This window comes from Varroa jacobsoni, unplaced genomic scaffold (assembly GCF_002532875.2).
Source record: "Varroa jacobsoni isolate VJ856 unplaced genomic scaffold, vjacob_1.0 scaffold_881, whole genome shotgun sequence".
Taxonomy (NCBI): domain Eukaryota; kingdom Metazoa; phylum Arthropoda; class Arachnida; order Mesostigmata; family Varroidae; genus Varroa; species Varroa jacobsoni.
Window position 1 is genome coordinate 438,942 of NW_019213783.1, and position 21,384 is coordinate 460,325.

At 40.5% G+C, this 21,384-nt stretch overlaps 1 protein-coding gene across 1 annotated transcript; it reads right to left on the reverse strand.

The window, feature by feature from the left end:
• Positions 1 to 2,568: 2,568 nt before the first annotated feature.
• Positions 2,569 to 16,010, reverse strand: LOC111264626 (netrin receptor UNC5C). The gene is made up of 7 exons (XM_022840686.2): positions 15,388 to 16,010; positions 7,859 to 8,428; positions 7,172 to 7,525; positions 6,246 to 6,791; positions 5,673 to 5,870; positions 4,100 to 5,579; positions 2,569 to 3,730 (listed from the first exon to the last, which is right to left on the reverse strand). Exons 1-7 carry the CDS (start codon positions 15,533 to 15,535, stop codon positions 3,559 to 3,561), a joined length of 3,468 nt encoding a protein of 1,155 aa, XP_022696421.1. The 5' UTR covers positions 15,536 to 16,010; the 3' UTR covers positions 2,569 to 3,558.
• Between the last annotated feature and the right edge of the window lie 5,374 nt (positions 16,011 to 21,384).

Below are 21,384 nucleotides of genomic sequence, written 5' to 3' on the forward strand. Positions count from 1 at the left end.
AACTGACCTGTCCTTTTGTACAACTTTTGTTGAACTGACCTGTACATTTTTTTTCTTGTACAGCTTCGAATGGATGAAATAGAACATTGATATCACCACACTTTAATGGAAGTGAGGATAAGTCTCTCTTTAATACTATTCACACATTGTAAAACACACATAAAACATATATGCTCGAAAGCTACGAATACGTATAGATGTAAAAATCGTATATTATCCATGTATTTATCGATTACAAGCGAGTCGTGAATTTTTACTGTATACTGAGAGAACGATTTACTCCGTCTGTGTAGAAAAGAAGACTCGTTGCGTAGCACCAACGAAAGAATAGACAAAGAAACAACAACACAGAACGGATGGGCGGAGATGAAATAGATTCTGGGAACCTTTGGCGAGTGTCATGAACTACAAAAATACGTTACACTCGCTATGAACAGCATTCAACATCCAGCTCTTGCCTGAAACTTTTCTTCAGGCGTGCGCCTTTTCTGCCTCTTTTTCCTTTTTTTTTTTTCTTCCCCTTTTAAGGTTCGCATTTATTTGGTATTGCCACCACGGTCGGTAACTGTTGCTGTCAATATTGAATGAGTAATGGCCACCAGAGCGACCACCATAGCTGCTGTTTCACTACGGACGATACTTGTTGCCCTTTGCCTTTCGCAGTGCTACTCCAGTTGACTAGACTCCCCATAAGCAGAGCAGGACGAGTCTGTGTGGATAGCGAAATCGTGCCAAAAATATATGAAAGGCATCCCAAAAATAGAAGTAACTTAAAAAAAAACAAAGAATTGCTCCTGATAACATACATCATTTGGTCATTGGGTAGAACGTATTTGAGGAAGGAGTTTGAAGGTAGGATAACATGAGTTTGTTACGTATGAGCATGACTGGCACGTTACTTGAAAAAACTACCAAATAGTTAGATAAAACATAGGTTCACGAAATTAGATCCATGCTGATTACTTATTCGATGTAATGGGGCGTAATCTTTAAGCCTCGATAAAAAAAAAAACATGCAAGTGCTCCTAGCTATAAGTTGATTTTTTACTATAATTTCTCCTTTTTTTTCCAATGCTAGAAGTCAATTTGTGTTATAGAATAGGATAAATTTATCGTACGAATTGCTAGACCAGCACAGACAGCCTGTCGGTTATCATACAGAAACATACTTGAAAACCGCAGAATGGAACCAATCGTAGGTGGCATTAATTAATTAATCTGCTTTGACAATTCTCAATACAGTCGGCCGTTTGTTTTTTTACTGTTTACTGTTGAGTGTTAGTTAATCGTTTCTTTAAAAGGGCCATTCAACTTTAAAAAGCTGTAACGTAGAAGAAATCCGAAACTTTGGGCCAGAACTATCATGGTCAGGAGGATACAGAGAATATACATCCCTAACTTACTTAAACCGTCTCTGCATTACATTATTACGACACTACTTTGTGACGAATGTATCAATCATAAGTATCGTTTTGTACTTTTTATTCATTCAATTGCCGATAACCGAGGTCGTGCGTAAGTTTGTGAGAACAGAGCAGCAACAACAACAACAACAACAACAACAACGTTCACGTTGAAGACAACATCGTGTCGGAACCGGGAACCAGAAGTCACTCCGACAAAACTAGCTAAGACTTTGTCTTGAGGAAGGAATAGAAAGACAGCGATAGATAAACGGACGGACTTGACGTCTGAGCTTCTTTGTCTGGTGGCAAGAGCGGCCGGAAAGGGACTAAACAGCACAAATATCCTGTGATTCGCGATCGACACTCCGAATAACGTTGCATCTGGCGCACAACAGGACGTCTGGTCCCGCCATCGCTGCCGTTACTTGCACAATTGGCATGACTGCAATAATTTATGTGAGACTTGTATTGACGTCTCAAATAACTGCCGCCACAGAATGCGTCAGTCACATCGCTAGAAGAAGAAGAAGAAGAACTTCATTTATTTCTAGCATGTACATACATTGAAACGTTACATTATAGCGATAGAGTGATGGAACAGAATCTAATGTTAACTGCCATAGCATAAAACAACAACTGGATTACAGCTGTTATCTGAGGCTGTGCTTGATAGCCTGAACCAAAAGCACCGACATTGTATTTCTATATGCTTGTAGACGTCTATTTCGCTAAATTCAGTGACGTAACTGATTCACCAGCCACTCTAATTTGCCTCAAATAAAAACCTCATTCAAGGTTTTATAAAAGTAAAATAAATTTGATTGAAATGAAGGTACTCCAATGATCTATTTTCAAGTAGAATATATTTGTATCTTTTTAATAATTAGTATTTGTATCAAATACATTTGATGTATAACAAAATTACTTTAAAATCGAGAAAAGGATTTCGCTGTCTAATAAAAACACAATATATGTATTCTTCTAAGGTTAGTGCTGTTTTTCTGTCATAGCTTGTTGTTTTCCTGAGATGTTTTTCACCCGCATACAGTCGATCTTGTCATTTACGATGGCTCAGATCAACTGCCTGCACTTGGGCTGCGGAGTCGGCGATCTTGATAGCTATTGATTAGTACCCCTAACGAGAATAAAAACATTCCGAAAATTCTGAATTTCATATATTTTATTGGTTTATCTTTGTTCATTATGTACATCTAGATATAATTCACATTTTTACATATACTTAGTAACTGTACACGGCTTGCTATATTATACACATGTTCAAGCTAAATCTTACTTCGGGTAGTAACTAGTTTGTGCTGTTGTATTGTAAATGGAAATACTTAACCAAAACAGGGCTTCGATACTATCCAGAACAGACAGGGTTACGATCTTAATATTCAGGAGCGAATATAAACACAGGTTGTTTTACTGTACATATTGCAGCTCTCAGTTCAATCTGAGAACGTGATAGCACCTACTCGTAAGAGCACCTCAACGAGTCACTTCACCAAAAAGTCTCAATCATTGTGTGGTTTAGACGTTCGGACGAAACGATACTTCCCCTAGTGTTTTTTTTTTTTAACTCGCACTCTTTTAGTCCTCAATGTTATTTGTGAGCTATTTGATCTCACTAATTGAAATAGCCGGCCGGCACTTTCGACTTATTGCTACAAGTCCAAAATCCTCTGTATATATAACAATGTCACACAGCGGAAAGAATTTTGCCAATGGAAGGTATGAACAGAAGTGCTAATTAGATAGATGCATATATCAGACATTCATTTTATGATAATATCATTTGAAGATTTTGCTTAAAGACGGCTTCGTTTGCTTGGCGCATATAGATAGACAGATAGCTGATACATATTATAACATCAGTAATGATATCAGCATTTCTCCTCAGTAACAAACTTAGATCGAAAGACCATGGCATTGTCTCGGTTTAAGGCTCATTTGGCCAATAAGTTTAGGTATTGTTTACTGTTACGATGTTTTCTTTTTTTTTTTTTCGGGATAAAATAGAAAGTTAAATAAAAACAATGGCATTCACCTGTTCAAGCATTTCTCATTCTACTATGTCTTGATAATTTTCCCTTATTACTAGAAGTCATCAGGCGCATATTTAAAAAGCTATCTCGGGAAGAACTGAAATTTATACCCAAGCACCAAATAGTTTCTCCAATGTCCCTGCAACATCAGGTCTTCCAATGTTTTTAAGGACTGCTAGAAGCCCCGTTGGAGCCCCAGCTTCACGGTGCCGTGCCTCCCATAGATCCAGTAGACAGGCAGTTGGACTGACCTTCAACGTGAAGTAACTAAGATTCCTGCAATTGATTCAACATCGTATTATGATAATGTTTTGTCTCATGGCCGTCTGTCGTTTTTTAAACAAATAGGAGGTCTTACCTGGGCAATGAAACCGTTTGTGAGAAATACATAGTTTCAATTACCCATTAAATTAACCTATGTTCAGTCTAAGCAGCTACGCTGTACACAATCAGCTTTCAAGGTGACGCGTGTTGAGCAGCAGTCACTCACATTAACCTATTCTAAAATCAGTTTCAGTATTTTAAATACTCTCTTACTTCGTTGACAACGGTAAGATCAACGATCTTCACACGTGTACCTCTTTATTTAGAGCTACGCAGACGGTAGACAATACATAGCAATATAATGCCTCATGTCTAACTTACCCGTCTAGCGCGAGATGCTGAGCCAACCGCCGCCAATCGTTGCCCTCGGGATGTGAGGGATCTAATAGAGCACAGATCCTCTGCCGAACCTCCGGGCTGAGGCGAAAGCCTTCAGCAGGAACGACTGTATTTCCGCAAGTGCGGCTTATCAAGGTATTGCTGATATGAGCAGGCATAGGCGTAGGAATTTCGGCTGTGTTACGATATATAGCTGCGGAATTCAAAGTTAGAACCTGTCGGTGCGATTGATTACCTCGCTGGAAAACCGTAATTCGACCAAGGAGCTTCGCCGAGTCGTTGGGTGAAATCGACGTTAGCACAAACGAACAATGCAGCAGAGGAAGACGCGAAGTCCACACATGACTAAATGGTATTTCCTGTTGATTAGCGCCAGGCTTGAATTCCCAGTCGCCGGGTAATGAATTTTCCTCCAACGTCAGGCAAAGATTTGCTCCGCCATCATGGAGAACCATGCTTTTCGGCTCATCTAATGGTATGCTGCGACCATTTTCGTCGTTGTAGACGTTCTGGAGGGCCGCCTTAGTGTCCTCAACACAGTAGACCCTGACCGAGTAGTCTTTTTGTGATAGGCTTGAGATCTTCGACAGGAACGCTACGAGCACGAGAGATTTTGCCGCGAAGCACTTGTTGCGCGACTCCCCAGCCACAACGAACCGGCAGAGTTTGTCGGTCTGTAAATGACACAGTCGGTTATCCATCTGCATATAAGCTCTCTTGGATATCACATTCTCCCCGGAAGAAACTAGAGAGAGCTCTTCCTTCCAATGCGGATGCTGTTCACTGTTCGTAGGCGCACTAAGTAGGTGAATGTTCCACTTTTCAGACGGGGGGTGTGCACAATGATCAAAAGAGAGAATCACTGGCCTTGCAAGGGGCACTCCGACGGGTCCGCATTGCACGACTGGACTAAGCACACTTTGTTCGTCTCGCAAGTTTACGAGTCGTTCACGTTCACCGTCTCCAAGAACCGCTATGTACATCTCTCTCCGGCCATGCCGAATGGCTCCGGGCGGTATAGTCAGCCAAACGCCCAGAAGGTCCAATCCTACACGGCCCCCTTCTGGGCCAACAGTAATCCACGCAATTTGATGATTTGGGACGCACACCACGACACTGGACTTGCTGGTTACAGAACTCTTAAGCTCATCAGGTATTGTGTCATAAATGAGGTCATACTCTGATGCCGACCCTGGGGCTCCGTAGTCTGAATAGCTCTGGGTTTCGGAGTCTGTTCGATGAGTCTTGTCTGTGGAACTCGGCGTTCGAGAGCGATTCATATTGAGATGGGATCGAGTCTGAGACGGCGTCATTGATACTGAACATAAAGTCGGTTGAGTGTATAGCTTCTGAAGGAGAGGTATTGTTACAGCTGCTTCTACTTTTCCTTCGGTCGCAAAATCCTTCAATCTCGGGTCACGGTTTATACTTTCAGTAATGTCAGGAGGCAGCGTGGCGATACCTGAAATTTAGCTCATAGTAATATACAGCCATAATAACAATAATTTTACTTGACCTATGTTACATTTTAAGCACAGATATATTAACAACTAACCGTTTACAGAAACCTGTGTGTTGAAGGAATCTGTGTGATGCGACGCTGAAGGAAGCTGCCGTTTGTCTCCCTGGCAACCGTCTCTCGGCCAGAATCGGAGAGCGATGAGGAACGTGAACGCCAAAATGATTGCTGCTAGCGCCATCCCTATAACCATCGCTATGGCTTCGAGACTACCGACATGTGATAACAAAAATCCTGAAAGATTAATGAAGGAGACTGTAGGATTATGCCCATTGACAACTGTAGAGCTTCTAGCAGTTCAATAAGTGTTAACACATATTCAATAGCTAACTTTCAGCCGTTCTTTCCTCGCCAGACTTCGCAATCGAAGTATAGCATTGTTTTAAGGATCTAACGCAGTAGGATATTCGATAGAAGTAATCTGAAAACACCGAACAGAATCAAGAATTATAATATATATTGTCTTTCCTATCACTAGTATTTTTATTAGTAGTACCAGTATGTTCGATTTCAATGCGAAACCATTTTACACGTTCCTAAAATTTGTAGCAAACAAATTACCATTGCCAGTTTACAGGTGCAACAGGCATAATTTGTACGAAAATGTACCTTGCTCTTGAGATGAAATTGAACCCTGCTCTTGTAGGTAGTTATTTGATAATCCATTGTAACCGCCTTCGGGTCCCAACTGCTGATGGATGTTTTGAACGTTGGGACGACACATCCCGCCGGTACAATTAACGGATACATGATCCCTTCCTGTACAGGACGTAGCAGCATAACGTTGGGAATGGCCAACATCTTCCCTACTTCCCTGCAGACGATGAGTGTGATGGGCTTGCGAAGAAACAGTACTGCTGGTGCACCATCTCTGTCGATGCTTCCGACAGTCTATTCCACACTCCGACCAGACGCTCCAAGGACTCCACGTCCCTGATAATGGCGCAGTCTCATCCTTATCTTTCTCTCTCGAATGGCTACCGGGGCAATCTCTTCGAGAATTACACTCACTACGGACAACGTAGTCTCCAGGACAGTCCCTCCCGCCCAATCGAGGCGGTGGGTTGGTACATGACCGACTCCTCATTCGATGGCCTCGTCCACAGCGTGAAGAACATTCACTCCATGCCCCCCAAGAAGACCACGAACCGTCAGCTAAAGTAGATTGAACACCAATGAGTATATTCGCTGTATGATCTTTCTCAACCAGATATTCCTTCATTAGGTTTAAATATCTTTTATTAGATATTTTTTCATTCGGCTGAGAACCCAACCTGGAATTGTTATGTTATTAATCCACTCGAATCTTTTTTGTATCTGATGGCCACTCTAAAGTCACGGGCATTGCTGTTGGTACTGGAGTCTACATATTCAAATTTCAGACGCTTCAGACCAAAACATCCTCGCCTGGGAAGTTACGTTTCGTTTCAGGTAGCTTCATAACGGCTAAGTTGCTAGCTAGACGGTTACAGGTCCGCTTCTATAATTCACTTTATGTAAAATAGTCGTCTTTAATCATCTAACAGTGTACTTACCGCGTACGTTAATAGCAATTGCATCGCCTAATCGTACGGCAGAGTGGTCCTTGCTACCTCCGCTTGCCCTAATACCACAAGCATAACTACCTTCGTTGGATACATCTGCTCGTAGGATCAAAAGACTGCCATCTTCGGAATTGATTTCCACGTTATCATCTAGCATAACTTCCGCATTGTTTCTCAACCAGAAGATGCGATAATCTTCGTCATTATTCTGTGCACCCCTATACTTGGACGAGTGGGGCCGTTTCAGTGAACATTCAAGCAGCACTTTTTCTCCCAAAGATACTACTCGGGTTCCCGGCATACTCACTTTGGGGCCCTTTGAATTTTTTTTCTCCATCGGGACACCTAAAAGGAGCATATTGCTGGTAGATTCATCTTGCTGATAATTTATTTTTTTCAAACATGACCGCCGTTTATCACCCTAGTGCCTTTTTAACCCAAATATCCTGGAAAACGTAATCTACTGCTTAGTGGGGCATAGTTATCCAATAGTGTATTTTTTGCCAGTATAATTATTGCAGCCAATTAATAAATAACGTGTTAAGACTAAGCCAAAGGTCTGCCCGATAACTATATAATGGTGCGAAAAATCTAACAATTTTTTACTCTATGTGTTAACATAGATGGGGCCGCAGTTTACCTATGCTCTTCATAACATTAACACCCGTTGTTTCTCACCTTCAGTCAACTTCACTGTTGCAACTCTGGAAATCACTTGTCCTTTCGAACTCCATGCATAACACGTACAGAACAGGGTTCTCATAGGACGTCCATCTTCAGCGTTTGGAAACTTCCCAAAGATCCTGTCATCTATAATGGCCTGTATCTCAATGTGCCTCACCCCTGTCATTGGGTCGACGAGATCAACCAACGCTGAAGATGGAACAACCAAGGAACCCCCAGAGTTATTCGCTTCTGATTGTTTCTGACCAGAAGCGTTTTCACCCGTAGTGTGAACGCCTTGTCCAGTTGTTTCAGTAACGGTTGTTGGTGTGACTGTAGATAAAGGCTGGGGTTCCGAAAGGTTTTTCGGTGAACACCGTACCTGAATAGAGAGGGCGTTTCGCGCAGCGCAAGTAAATGCATTGTTTGTACGATTTGTGTATTCGCCACGAGAAATCTCCTTGTCAACAGGCTCACGTTCGATAATTGGCCCTTCGTTCAACTCATGTAATAACAGCGAAGACCTATCTGCTCCGTCATCGCGGTCAGCACCGTCGTCTTCATCAAATTCGGTGTCCGAGTCATCTGGAAATAAATACAGAGTATTTGAATTTAGTTTAACTATTCTGCTATTGAGCAATTGCCGTTTCACGCACTCTATAGGAGTGCGTGAAACTATAACTCCTATAAGTACATAGTAAGTATTCTTATATATATATGAAAAAAATAAGGTATCTATCTTTAGTGCTTATAAAATTGCTAAGTCTTTGTATTTGCACACACGAGAGATCTTCCCCTTACTTACTTATTTTCATAAAGATGCCAATTGCAATACTCTGTATTTTGTATTTTTTTTCTTCAGATATAGAATAATTATTGTTTGCACAGTTTATTATTATTATATTATTGCTTGTATCTGATTGTATGAAACATCAATGATGAGTATTGCATTTTCTAGATCTTACTATGTACCATTTAAAAATGTTTTTAACTCTACGATAAATATATCTTGCTAGCACCGCGTATTGAGGTTCTGGTCAGAGAGGAAATACAATGTGCTTAATTGGGAGTGCCCAAACATAGACTCTTTGAGAGAATGGTATCTTGTATAAACATAAGAAAAGTCTAAGTCTGCGTCATAATACTAGCTAGCCCTTAGAAACAAAACAAAAGTTGTTTAATATCAATCCTTATTTTCACTAGAGTATTACCTTAAACGAATCCTCATCATACTCCAGCAAGAGCAAAGCTTATACAACAGAAATTAAAGCACTGCAATTTTATTTAAATTAATTCGTCGTCTTCTCTCTACCCATCTTGTCATGCCGTCACCAAGTGGCTTGTATACTCCAATACTTTGAGTATTTTGAAAGCAGCTTAGGGGTTTTCCGCTGGGACTTTAAAGTTAAGGAACACCAAAACCTTTTGCGACTCCATCACCATACCTTTAGCCCGCCATTTGCACATGCCCCCGGGCGTGTTTGATCAGGCGTGACCGAAACAACTCTGCATATACGTTTTATTAGATTTGTCGGTAGTAGCAGTTTCAGCCACATCTGCGCAGATTCACCCTTCTAACAAAAATAAATTCTAACAAAACCTTGGTTTCAGCTCTTATTATGCCTGGGTAACATTGACGCCTAATCTAAATAGATGGTAAAAGCTGAACCAAAAGTCAGGATAGGGCCTCTACCGAAAAAGCCTGAAATAGCTATGAAGTGCATCATGAGCGTGACACATAAGCTCCTAGATTTCAACACATGGCTAAGTCCGATATGCACTCAACAAAACCAGGTTGTGCAGCAGGATCGTAAAAACATGTTCTAAACATGAATGTCTTAACTGCTTTTCTTGTTCGGATATTATAGCAGATATTATAGTATATCTTGATTTGAGACGTTCATCAAAAGCCTTACTACTTTTCGCTTAGATACATTTGTTAAGTTTTGAACCAAAGCGTTGCCAGACGCGACATAGAATGCCGGAACTCTTTTCCAAATGTTTATCTTTAAATTGTGTTGAAAAGTCGAAATATAAAACCTACACACCACGACAGAAAGGGCTTCAACGACTTCGCAAAGAGCACTCATCGGGTGCTTCGAAACGGACAGATAACCAGACGTTAGGTCTCGGGCTGTTGTACTAGTAAACGCATTCACTGAAAAGTTTTCTATTTTCCTTTCAGAATCTAAATGGATATTTCAATGGCTCACAGAAGCAATTAATTTTTTAAAGCGACTATAGAGCGCTGTTTTTATCTCGAATAACACCGCAGTTGGAGTTCCTCAAGCTTTTTATTTTGACAAATTCGCTTCTCTTTTGATACTTCTATAGAAACTATCTCATAAAACGAAACCTTAAGTTGTACGCAATGTCAGAATGACGACGAGAGTATGCTCCAGAACATCAATCACACCGAAACGCGCAAACTCTTTCAAATTCTCGACCTTTAATGGAATAAGATGTTTCAGAGCAGTCGCTGCTACTGCTCGCCCGCTAAATCAGCTCACTTTCGGAACAGAGACGACGCTTTTCGGTCAAGTTCAAGCGCTCTTCCATCCGGAGGCTACGAGAAAAATTTACCCTAGCGAACTACTCCGTTTGGCATTGAAACACAACGGGCTCTACAACCGTTTGACGCTCTGACGCGCACAATCATATGACGGGCGACGAGTACTTTCCACTGCCGGAAAGAAAAAGGCATTTGAGACAGCGTCGCAACTCTGGAGCCTCTTAACTGGTAACTGCTGCCGTCACCTTGAGTTGGTCATTTGCAGCCCACTAACGTCCCTGGTCAGTAGAGTCAGGGCGGCGTCCAAAAGTCAGACACGTGTAGATACGAGCACTGCATGCATTCAGCCAATTGGACCGTCTTCGCCGTGTCGAATCCCCTCATAGCATGTATTAAATTATAGCTGCCTATTTTAAGCAGTTGCTCATACACAAGGGTGCACAATTAGGACTATCAGACGCCACGCAGATGCTGCGATATGCAACAAGAGCAGAAAGTTCAGTTTACGATAATAATAATAATTTCTCAGCTTGTCAATGTACATTGACGTCACAATCCACTTTACTGGAGAAAAGGAATCCTTTCAGCCCTCAGACTTAAGAAGGCTGCGTGTCGTTCATATGTCGTTATAAATACACACACGGGCATCGAAGTTCATGCAATCCAATGCGGACCGCTCTAATGGAAAAAGCCTTAGGGTTTAGCTATTTTTTTTTTCAATTAATCACTGTCACTAAACGATGAGTGAGAAAAGACGAAGTGGACCGGAGACTAAATTATTTTTTTTATTGAGCGAGCTATTCTTGACCAAATAGTTAGAAATTATACGACTTTATTGATAAACCATTCAGACAAAAATAGTCCAATCTACGACCAAGGGCAATTCATCGGAATTATCTACCTGTATAGGTGCATCCGTTGGAAAAAGATAAATATGGCGAATAAGCAAATATTAAACATAATTAGTACTGTATAATGGAGGTACTATATACGGATAAACACACGATCAATTTTGATTCATAATAGACTTACGGTCATAAACATGCCATGCGACATATACGCCCATGAACTATATGATCGATTAGGAAACAGCAAGAAGGCGTCGCAATTCTAATGAGGCATGCATGAAGATTTATTAGTTCTGATTTGTGTATTCATCTAACATTATTTTTTACGCTAGAAGTAAATACTTTAAAAACCGGTCTATTACGGTATGGTTGAACAAGGCATACCTAACTGATCCTTATCGATTGGAAGAACCACGCAGAGCTACGTATTGGGGGTGGCCATATTAGGCAGCACTCTTTGAAATAGGGAAAAAAAACATTGGAAACAGTGGTAAAGCCATTCTCTTTCATTTAGGCTGAAAGAAAAACAGCTCAGTAACAGCCTGCGTGCTCGGGATATTCATCGATAACGTTTATCCATATTCAGCGAGAAAAGTAAGGATATTCTATACTGTACCACATTTCCAGTCATACGCACTATTCGTAGGGTCATCGTCACTGGGGCGTGCCCGTCAATGACGATAAACTTCGGGAATCCTCCATCTTTTCCAGCCATCGCTGTGGCATGTACTAGCATTACTCTAATAAATTTAGGTGGTCTTAGTGAGGTAGATGAAATTGCCTTCTAAAGCTTGTCGTTGCATAAGCACAGTATGACAGTTATTTGTCATTACATTATACTAATCCCGTACAAAGTGCGTGACAAACTTCTAAAAAAAAAAATGCATTAACCATCACTCAACACGAAGGAGTAAACGAATGAAAGCAACACATTGATATTCGAAGTGCGTTTTGGATCTATCTTATTTTGTTTATTCATTCAGCCGAAAAAAAAAACAGCCAGTCGTGCCACACCGGGACGAATAGTAGAAATTATCGTGCGTAAAAACATATCGATCTCGTACGCTGCTCTGTGCGATCTCGAATTTCGACCAAATTGTGTATGTACAGACAGACTTATGATTCCTCTATCGATCCTGTCAATCAACTCGCCGGTTGCTGAACGCAGTTCGTATCGTGCAATTTGATAACTTGAAGTGCATGACGCATACATACAATTGAAGCTGCGCTCCGTTTACAGTCAAATGCATTGCGTTGTAGATAATTGAACTTGAGAGCTTGAGGAAAACAAGGTCAAAAAGCTTTCTGGAATCGATCGACGGAAAATGGCTTGTATCGTTGAGTTGTTAGTTCCATAGGTTAGATGGTGTATATACATATGTGTAATCTAAGTACTATTATCAATATAATGTTTTGATAGCAAGCTACTTCGGTAGGATAGACAAGGTGTTGGGAGTCGGATGGCCACATACAACGAAATCTATTGTCAATTTTTTAGGTCAATAAACTCGCTATGCAAAAAACATATAATACGCTATATATTAATAGACTTCTCGATACACGAAAGGTACTTGCTATTGCTTCGGGAACTTTTCATATGGTGATAGCACGGTCACTTCTATTTGAAACGCTTCGATAGTATTTGGATTGTTTCGAACTTTTAGTGATCTTTAACAACATTGCTCGCATCTTGATAGACCCATTAGCAAAAAAAAAACAATTGTAAATGTTACTTTCTTGGCACCAATCGCCACTTGCACCATGCTTCAGATATTTCCGCTACATATTTCCTAATGTTTTTGACGTTAAATATCAATCATATTCATTATAGTAAGGTCTTCAGTATTTTAGGTATTACTAGGGCCTATACACTTATACTATTCATGTTCGACGCTGCAATAAATCAAACCGCAGAAACTAAACGGTACCACTGGCTGCCATCTTCCATTTTGTTTTTCTTTCATCAATTTAGCCTTTCTCTCTAGCGTTTGTTAGAAAAGTTAATCAGAGGGTCTATAACTATCTCTGCGTACATGAACATGCAGATGTGTCATCACGATACTGCGCAAAACTGGGAGGTCATCATCACGCATCCTGCTTGAAACATTTAAGGACCGATAACACGTATTAGCGCTAATCTGAGCTGTTATGATCAGTCAAACAATTAAAAAAAAATGAAAAGGGAAAACCTAGTCAGGTTCAACTTGTGACCTTTCCGAGCGGTAACTTTGGAGTCGAATTATCGTTACTCGCGTATTATGTTTGTTAAATTCCAATCGCATAAGATGTGCCAGTATTACATATGGATAACTTTGCATAATATCAATATCTGAACTCGAAAGTGCATATCCGCAGATCACTGTTTTTTAAAACTTAAGACGTGGCCTCGATGTGATAAAGATCCTCTTGACACTGAATGCTATCGCCATCGCTGAGCTTTTACCAGTATTCGGCAGAATTCGGTAAAATTCAAATGAGAGTCGTCAGTAGCATTCAATAAATTTTTAGCTGTACGTTAACACGTTTTTTCCGTAGCTACATATATATATAAAAAAAAATAAAAAGTTAAGCAGAATGCGATTCACAACTGAAAGGATGACTGTACAAGGCTGCTGTCAGCAGCTTCTGGCCTCTGTACGTTGTCGTATCCTAGTTCTTTCAACGTCAAAGCTTTATGGCGTCTTCGGTTTGTCTCCACTAATAGCACATGCTCACCTGGGATTTGGGGTAGAACCTTTTGACGGGGGCAAGTAAACTTCGGTGTGAGGGCCGACCAGCAACAGCAATGACAGGGACAACAACGAAGTTGCGTTACTGCTCTAGATTTCAAAGCTCTCAAAGCAAAAGCAAGCTTATACGGAAGGGAGAACAGGACGGTAAATCAAGGCTATGATTTTGTCGCCACTGCTGCTGCCATTACGTGAGAAAAAAATGTTGGCGGGTGACAGCAGTTTTGGCGACCGTCATTACTGTGAGAAAACGCTCCAAGGGGATAAAGCGTAACGCTGCAACGGTTATTGTCGTCGTCATCATATCATAAACCGGATGATCGGAGACCGCTTTCGAACAAGGACAAAACTCAACCCAAAAGCTCAAAAGAAAACATCCGGAGTGACTACAAAATCACCGAAGGTTTCACTATTGGATTGTAATAGTATTAATACAGAGTTTAATACAGAGTACAAACTCCGAAAACTTCCTGCCTCTAATTCATTTATAGCTATTTGCACAGTACCGGGTAGATATGACAAATGCTTACGCGCGTGATGTGTGAGCAAAAAACAAACTGATGAAAAATAAAAAAGTGAGTATAACTACTCCTTAATAAAAGAAAATAATTACGTAAGATAATAATTGCATTTAAAAAAACGTGCCAAAATGACGCCAATTATATCATGTCACCTCTAATAGATTAGAACCTCTTGAGTAATTTTCTGATTATAAGGAAGATAGTAGCATCTTTCTCCGATCAACTATTTTCTTCCCCATAAGCCAAAGATCAATAAAAAAAATAAACCGAATCCATGCAAAGTTAAAAATAATTACTTATGTATGTATGACCAAGACGAGCTTACTACCATTACCAAGTCAAACGTATTTCGACTACTTGTATTCGGACTACACAGGAGTTAGAACCTATTAAACGGCATTAAAGTCATAAATGTTGCTAGTTAGCTTCGCTTAATTTCTTCGTTTTAACGCAATAGATATTGTTCGAAAAGCTTCTAATCAACGCTACCGACAACAGGTACGAGCTCATCTGCGTATCACAATTGAAAAACCAGGGCAACACTTCGAAAAAATGCGTAAGAGGTCAAAATATTTTATGATTATAAATAGTATAACAAGCTTCTTGAAACCTTAGCGAGATCAGCATTTCCAAATTTCAAATAATTCCGATATTATAGAAATTAATGTTTAATATTTATGTGCCATCGCTATTGTCAATTTGAATATTAAAATTATAAAATGCAGGGTCTTCACTCGTACGTGTTGATCAGGCTGTTTCGAGTTCCTTGCCGATAGCTCATTCCACCGTACGCCTACCCTGAATCGAGCTGACTGAACGTTAACCAAATGTGAACGCAGCATAAACGACTGCTCGATTCGATCTTTGCATCGTATATTTTTCCCCTTCAAATAACAAAAAACAAATGATGATCAACGCAGTATTGAACACCGACCTTTTTCGACTGGTTTGATAACGCGAACTTCACAGGTTACCACAAGCGCATAGAGTACAAGCGACAAGCTTATCACGAGTACAATTCTATTATTGCTGCTAGCGTGAATCATATTTTTTCCAAGGAACGGTGGAATCCTTTTCGGCATGTTGGCATGTCCACTTCGGATCAAATAAATCCGTTTAACTGTACCACAGAGATAAATCCCGTACACGCTTTTGCTTGTTATTTGCACGTCACGTTTGTTGTAGCTTGCTTGACCAGTATCTATTATTATTATTATTATTATTATTATTATTTTTATCCTCTTCGCATAGTTTCGCTAACCACTCATTAGAAACTCGACGACATTGTCGTCACCATCAAACACGCGCATGTACACACGTACACAGATACAACTTTGTACGCCTAGCGTTCAGTTGCACGTTGTTTAGAAGCCGCAATGCAAAACATTCACAGTTACGGCCCAGCTATTTTCATCAGGTCATGTTGAATGAATCTACAGTCGCCTGATGTTGCCTTCGAAGATCGTGATCCTTCACTATGTTTTGCACGCTCTGCTACCACCAGCGACCGAGAAGCGCCGCACGCCCGTCGAACAACCCTAGACGCTAGACGCAGGATGAACTGGCCGCCTCATCATCGGCCGGCGCTCACCGGTGAACGCCAGTGGGTGAATACACAAAACAGTGACCCTTTCCTAAATTGCCCTCTCCTGCTTTGACACGACGCCGGCGCCATCTATCAAATGGTTCTGGCAGGAAATATTCTTTTGAGCACAGTCAGCTGCATGATTTGAATATTAACGTAAAAACAATAGAACTCTGTTTGTCAGGAGACTTTGATTTGCGGTATGTGTCTCTGTGCGTGAATCTTTAATCTTGTTGAGTTTCATGGCACTTCTGGCACTCTGTAATGAGCATGAACTATCTAGCTTGCTTTTGATTATATATTAAGATGGGCTATAGCCAAAACTGTGGGTGATTCAATCTAAATGCTATATGTGAACGATATCATTTATACTTCAATCAGGTTATCGTTGACTTTTGGCTGCTTTCGAAAGCTAGCGGCCAAGCTTTTCTTAAGGTCAAGAAAGCCACGTCTTTTATATTGCAATGCTAACTGATGGGCTTACGACTGCCCAGTCGAATATTAAATAACAATAATAAAAGCGAAATAGGTAATGAGCTTTTGACAGATGTGTCTCCACGCATCGAAAGCATCATGATGAAACCGTGATCTATTGAACATCGAACCGAAAGGTTCCGGTTATTGAAAACTTTTGGGAAGTTAAGGAACTGGATAGCACAGGATAGCTGGTAGCTCCTTAGAAACGGCTAAGAAGCGCATATTAAAGTGAAAAGCGAAAATGCAATCAAGCAACTAATAAAATGCTTAAATCAAAATTGGCATAGTGGGAACGAGTATGCAGTTTTAACAAATTGTAACCACGACGTAAACTTCAACAGCACAAACAGGAGCGCCCGTTTGTACTTTAAGGCCTACTTTCGGACCAGGCGATGGGATCTTCATCTATGCTCTATATTGAAATATGTTTAACATTTCTACAGTTTGGCTTATTTTTGTTGAGCACGGAAGGTCCTACGAAACACACACATGAAATATTCAGCTTCCCTCTTTAGCTGGCGTATGGGCATGCAATAATCGGTTCATATACGAATTACCCTAGTGTGAAATTGCTTCAATAATACCCGTCGCTGAGTCAGTGAGAAAGCGCTACCAACTGAACGAATCTTTTCAACCAGAAATAAAGATGCCATGATTCACATATAACGCATATTATATATGTAAATGGTTAATTACTTTTCCGAACCCTTTCGATCTTGAGTTTCCCATTCACTTATATTTGGTCTGAGTACCACTCGTTGGTGGGCCGCGATCCGCTTCAACTATATCAGTGGACAACCGTCTTCAGTTACGGAATTGCAGTTCAGTTCCCTTACTCTCTCACTTCTCAGAGTGACCTACTTTGAAGTCCAATATATGTCGCCTTTTCGGTTGAAGAGGTGCTGATCACATTGCACGTCCAAATCAAATTCAATAAGGGGTTTAGTGAGTCTTCGAGGTTCCTAAAGGATCTTCTGCATTGTTATGTTCATCGATCATCAGCACTACCGTTGACGGGCAAACTTTGTGGATTAGATGTTTTACGTAGTAACATCCACAGGCATGACATAAAAACAATCAAGATGAGTAGAGAGATCAAACCTACCGATGTGTAGATATAAATCGTTTTTACCTCCATCATTTTAGCGGGAAAGATCAACGCTCAAGCATAAATTTAGAAATGAAGTCTTTCGAATAGCAGTCGGAGACAATAGGTTCGTTGCATAGAACCACAGGCCTTTGAAACCAAGATGTCGCTTATTAATTCTTTGTCTGATCAATTTTGCGATTTTCCTGCTTCAAGCAATCTTTGCCCGAAGGTCGAAATAGCTGTGAAGATCTTCGATTTAGTAAAGTGAAGGCATTACTGCATACTTTCATCAGTGTTGAAAAGTATCGAATCTTTGTTGTTGTCAACATATAATTGCAATTTAGAGATAAACATAACCAAAAAGATCAATTTTTACTGCTTGCTCTATAGCGGCCACGAAATAGATGCAGCCTGCATCTACCGATAACTCATGTTGGATTCTGTTAATTAGATCACAGTCGCCTGGCATAGAGTTCGAAACAGACTATTCACGCCTCATTGACCCTTGCACGCGTGGGAGTTTCTTGTAATGGCGTAGTTTAACATCGTCGATTATTCAGTTACTTATGTCAATGACACAATTCCGTGCGAAAAAGGTTTCATACCTATTGTATAACTTCCTATTGCACTCACCGTGCAGCTAGTTGGAACACCTTGAGCAGATGCCGATATCAAAAAGAATATTAGCGAATTCAGTAGATCTATTACATCGTAAATAATTCGACACACGCAATGGAACTATTATTTCAGTAGGTCTCATTAGAGGCGCAAAGGAATCAAGTCCTTGCGTTCGTCCATTTGACTTCACGATGAAGATTTTTGCAGATTATTCATATCGATGATTATTACAAAATAAAATGAGAGATGTTTTTTATCGTTAACTTTTTTTTTACCACACAAGTTTAAATGATTCATACTAAAACATAAAGAGCTTCTAAAGTTATTACGGAAAAACGTGCCTCTAAGTTCGGCTGTGAGTCTTTGAAACTCTCCTGCTATCGATGATTGTTATCCTTTATTATATCATTTTCTAGGGTTCAAATCTAATGGCGTACCGTATTGCAATTAATAACCGATCTTGTCCCATTGAAATGCAGGCGACTTAATAATTCCAAAAAAAATGCCTTCCTAAGATATGTTGTGAGTAACTGCATCACGCACTACGCAAAAAGGAAATAATCATCAGTACAGGTTCCGAGCTCTAAACATTTGACCAATTGATTTAGCGAGGATCGTATTTTGGCTTGTTGTGGAAAGCCAAGCCTTTCAGGCACCCACTACACAAAAGTCCTACAATCACGTCAGTTTTCTAGCGGTTACGCCCTGAATCCGTTTAACTTGCAATAAAGCAGAATCATTCTTCAGAATCAAATCAGTGATGAAAAAGGGGGGGGGCCGGGGCTAAGAAAACGCATATTTCGTCGCGCATTAATTCTAAAGCCGGTGTAAATCCATTCACCGGCCTGTCCTCTCCTGCCCTCGGGGTCTTATGGCTGATCCTCTCTGCTCTATAGATGTCTTTAGCTCTCTATGCGATTTTGTGTTACGACCCAGTTGCCATTAATCGATTTAGTGTTTTCCACGCATGATGGTCTGCTTACTGAATGACAACAAACTCTGAAACTGTTTAAGTGTAGTGCAGTGCACCGCCGTCGAGCCGGGGGCGCCTAAAGATACGAGCCGAAGCGATGCAGGGTCAGTCGAAAGCAGACTCGAAGATAACCGCCGAGTGTGGTCATAATGATCATTCAGCTACGGCTATACAGATGCATGTACTATGTTTCTAATACGGAATCAATGAACATCTAAAATGGGTCATATAGCAAGCGGACAAACTTTGACACACGTAAGGACCAACTGCCTGAATTACGTACGCTTAGATAATGGTTGACCAGCAACTCTCTATTAGTGTAATCTAAGGAATGACCTAAATTTTATTAATCATTGCCGCTTTGTAAAGCTAAATAGACGTTATGTCTCCGTAGCTAGCTGGAACAAATAGCTTTAATAAGAACAGTAGAGATGTGTGCAATGGCACATTCAACGCTGGCGTTGAGAAAAGCACATTTTGCAGAAAAGTGAGCACAGTTTATCCCGAGCTAAACAAGTTCATTTTATTTAATATAATGACCTGATCATTATACTAATTAGCATGTCATGTTGTTCCACCATTTCATCACCAAAACCAAAGATTTCATCAAGTTGGTAGTGATATATAGAGATATGACGTTGGACGTGTCAATTTAAAAGGCATCTGTGGTAACCATTATACTGTTGGCTTTGTGACACTACTGCTACAGCATACGTATGTACCAGTGTACGAGATCACCTTCAACAAACTTCTACTTGCTATATAACTCGACGTTTTTTATACTTCCACCATAACTTTTGTCAAACAAATTGATAATATTAAAAAAAAAAAATATGAAAAGCGAGTGAACATTAAACTCCTACAGCTGTACTACGGCACCCGTATTATATGCAATTATATAATTAATAGCACGCGTATATAAATGCATAATTGTAGTTAGTGTGCTGTAAACCTTACTACCATTAGAGAGGAGACAGATCAGGACTGCCAAAAGACTCCTCCCTCGTTCAAAATAAAACCACTGTATAGCAGCTTCTTATTGTACCAAATCCGTTCTCTCCTGGAAAATCCGTTCGTTTCCTCTTGTATTCTCGGCGGAATTCACTTTCTCTCTTCCTTATGGATTCCGTAGGTCTGTGACGTTCAATTATCGACAACACGAACGATATATCAGACAGGGTGGCCTGATCGGATCTCCTTTTTCGTCTTCGCTATCTACACTAACTCAATCTACTCTTTCCGCTCTGAATTCCTTCCATCCTATCTAATCCCTTCGGCCGTACTGAAAGCACCTGGGACCAGGTTGCATAAGCGTGGTTTGCCATGCAGTCCGTAGACCTGTCTTTCGTAGGTCCTCGGGGCCTTTCTTGAAACAGCCAACTTACAAATAGCTGAACCTCCGATTCTCCTGGAACAGCGGTGTCAAAGCTTAGCAGCTCGCCGATGGGCCCCGCAAAGTCAGAGCGCAATACCTGCGTGCAGTATGCGGGAAGCATTAGATATCAGTCCTGCGTTGTCTGATGCTCCCGAAGGCTAGAAAGGACTTCGGAGATCGGCACGAGTAAGGGATTATTCTATTTCACTTCGTCGTAATGCTGTGCATAATATATAGGAGAGAAGGACTCGTTACGGGCGCTTTTCGCGTGCATAGAGCTAATGTGGTCGATGAACGTTAACATGGTTGTAGGGAAGTGACCGACACTGCTGGTACGAATGACTTATCGAGGTGACTGTGTAAAATATATTTGAACATGATTGATTTATTAGGACTAAAATTCTCAAAACCTAATCGTCAATTCTTTACATTTTTACTGGGTCTACGGAACGGATGTCCTTATCCGATTAGTACACAGCTAGCTTGAACTTTGATCTAGATCTTGATGAAAAGAAGCCCAGTTCTCTCGTTACAAATTATTAAGCGGTTCCTTTTTATAAATGTAAGAAGATAGACACAAACTGGCTCTTCACCGAAGGCGATTATAAAGTATACCGACTACTGTTTAAGTCACCAAAGAAAAATTCGTTGCTCTGCTACTAATACTACCTAGTAAGTACACAGACGACTAATTTCAATTTAGTTTACGTGTGCACATGGGAGGAACTGAAAAGAAGACATCAATAGCCAAAGGAACTTGGAAGCACCTAAAAAAATCGAGCTAGTAAAAGGGGAGACACTCGTTTCGATGCT

Excerpts from the sequence above, each read along its gene's own strand:
- LOC111264626 (XM_022840686.2), bottom strand. The coding sequence starts at position 15,535 with ATGCCGAAAAGGATTCCACCGTTCCTTGGAAAAAATATGATTCACGCT. Across the intron at positions 5,580-5,672 it reads CACACAGGTTTCTGTAAACG|GTATCGCCACGCTGCCTCCT; the intron begins GTTAGTTGTTAA and ends GCTAAATTTCAG. Across the intron at positions 3,731-4,099 it reads CAGCATCTCGCGCTAGACGG|GAATCTTAGTTACTTCACGT; the intron begins GTAAGTTAGACA and ends AATCAATTGCAG.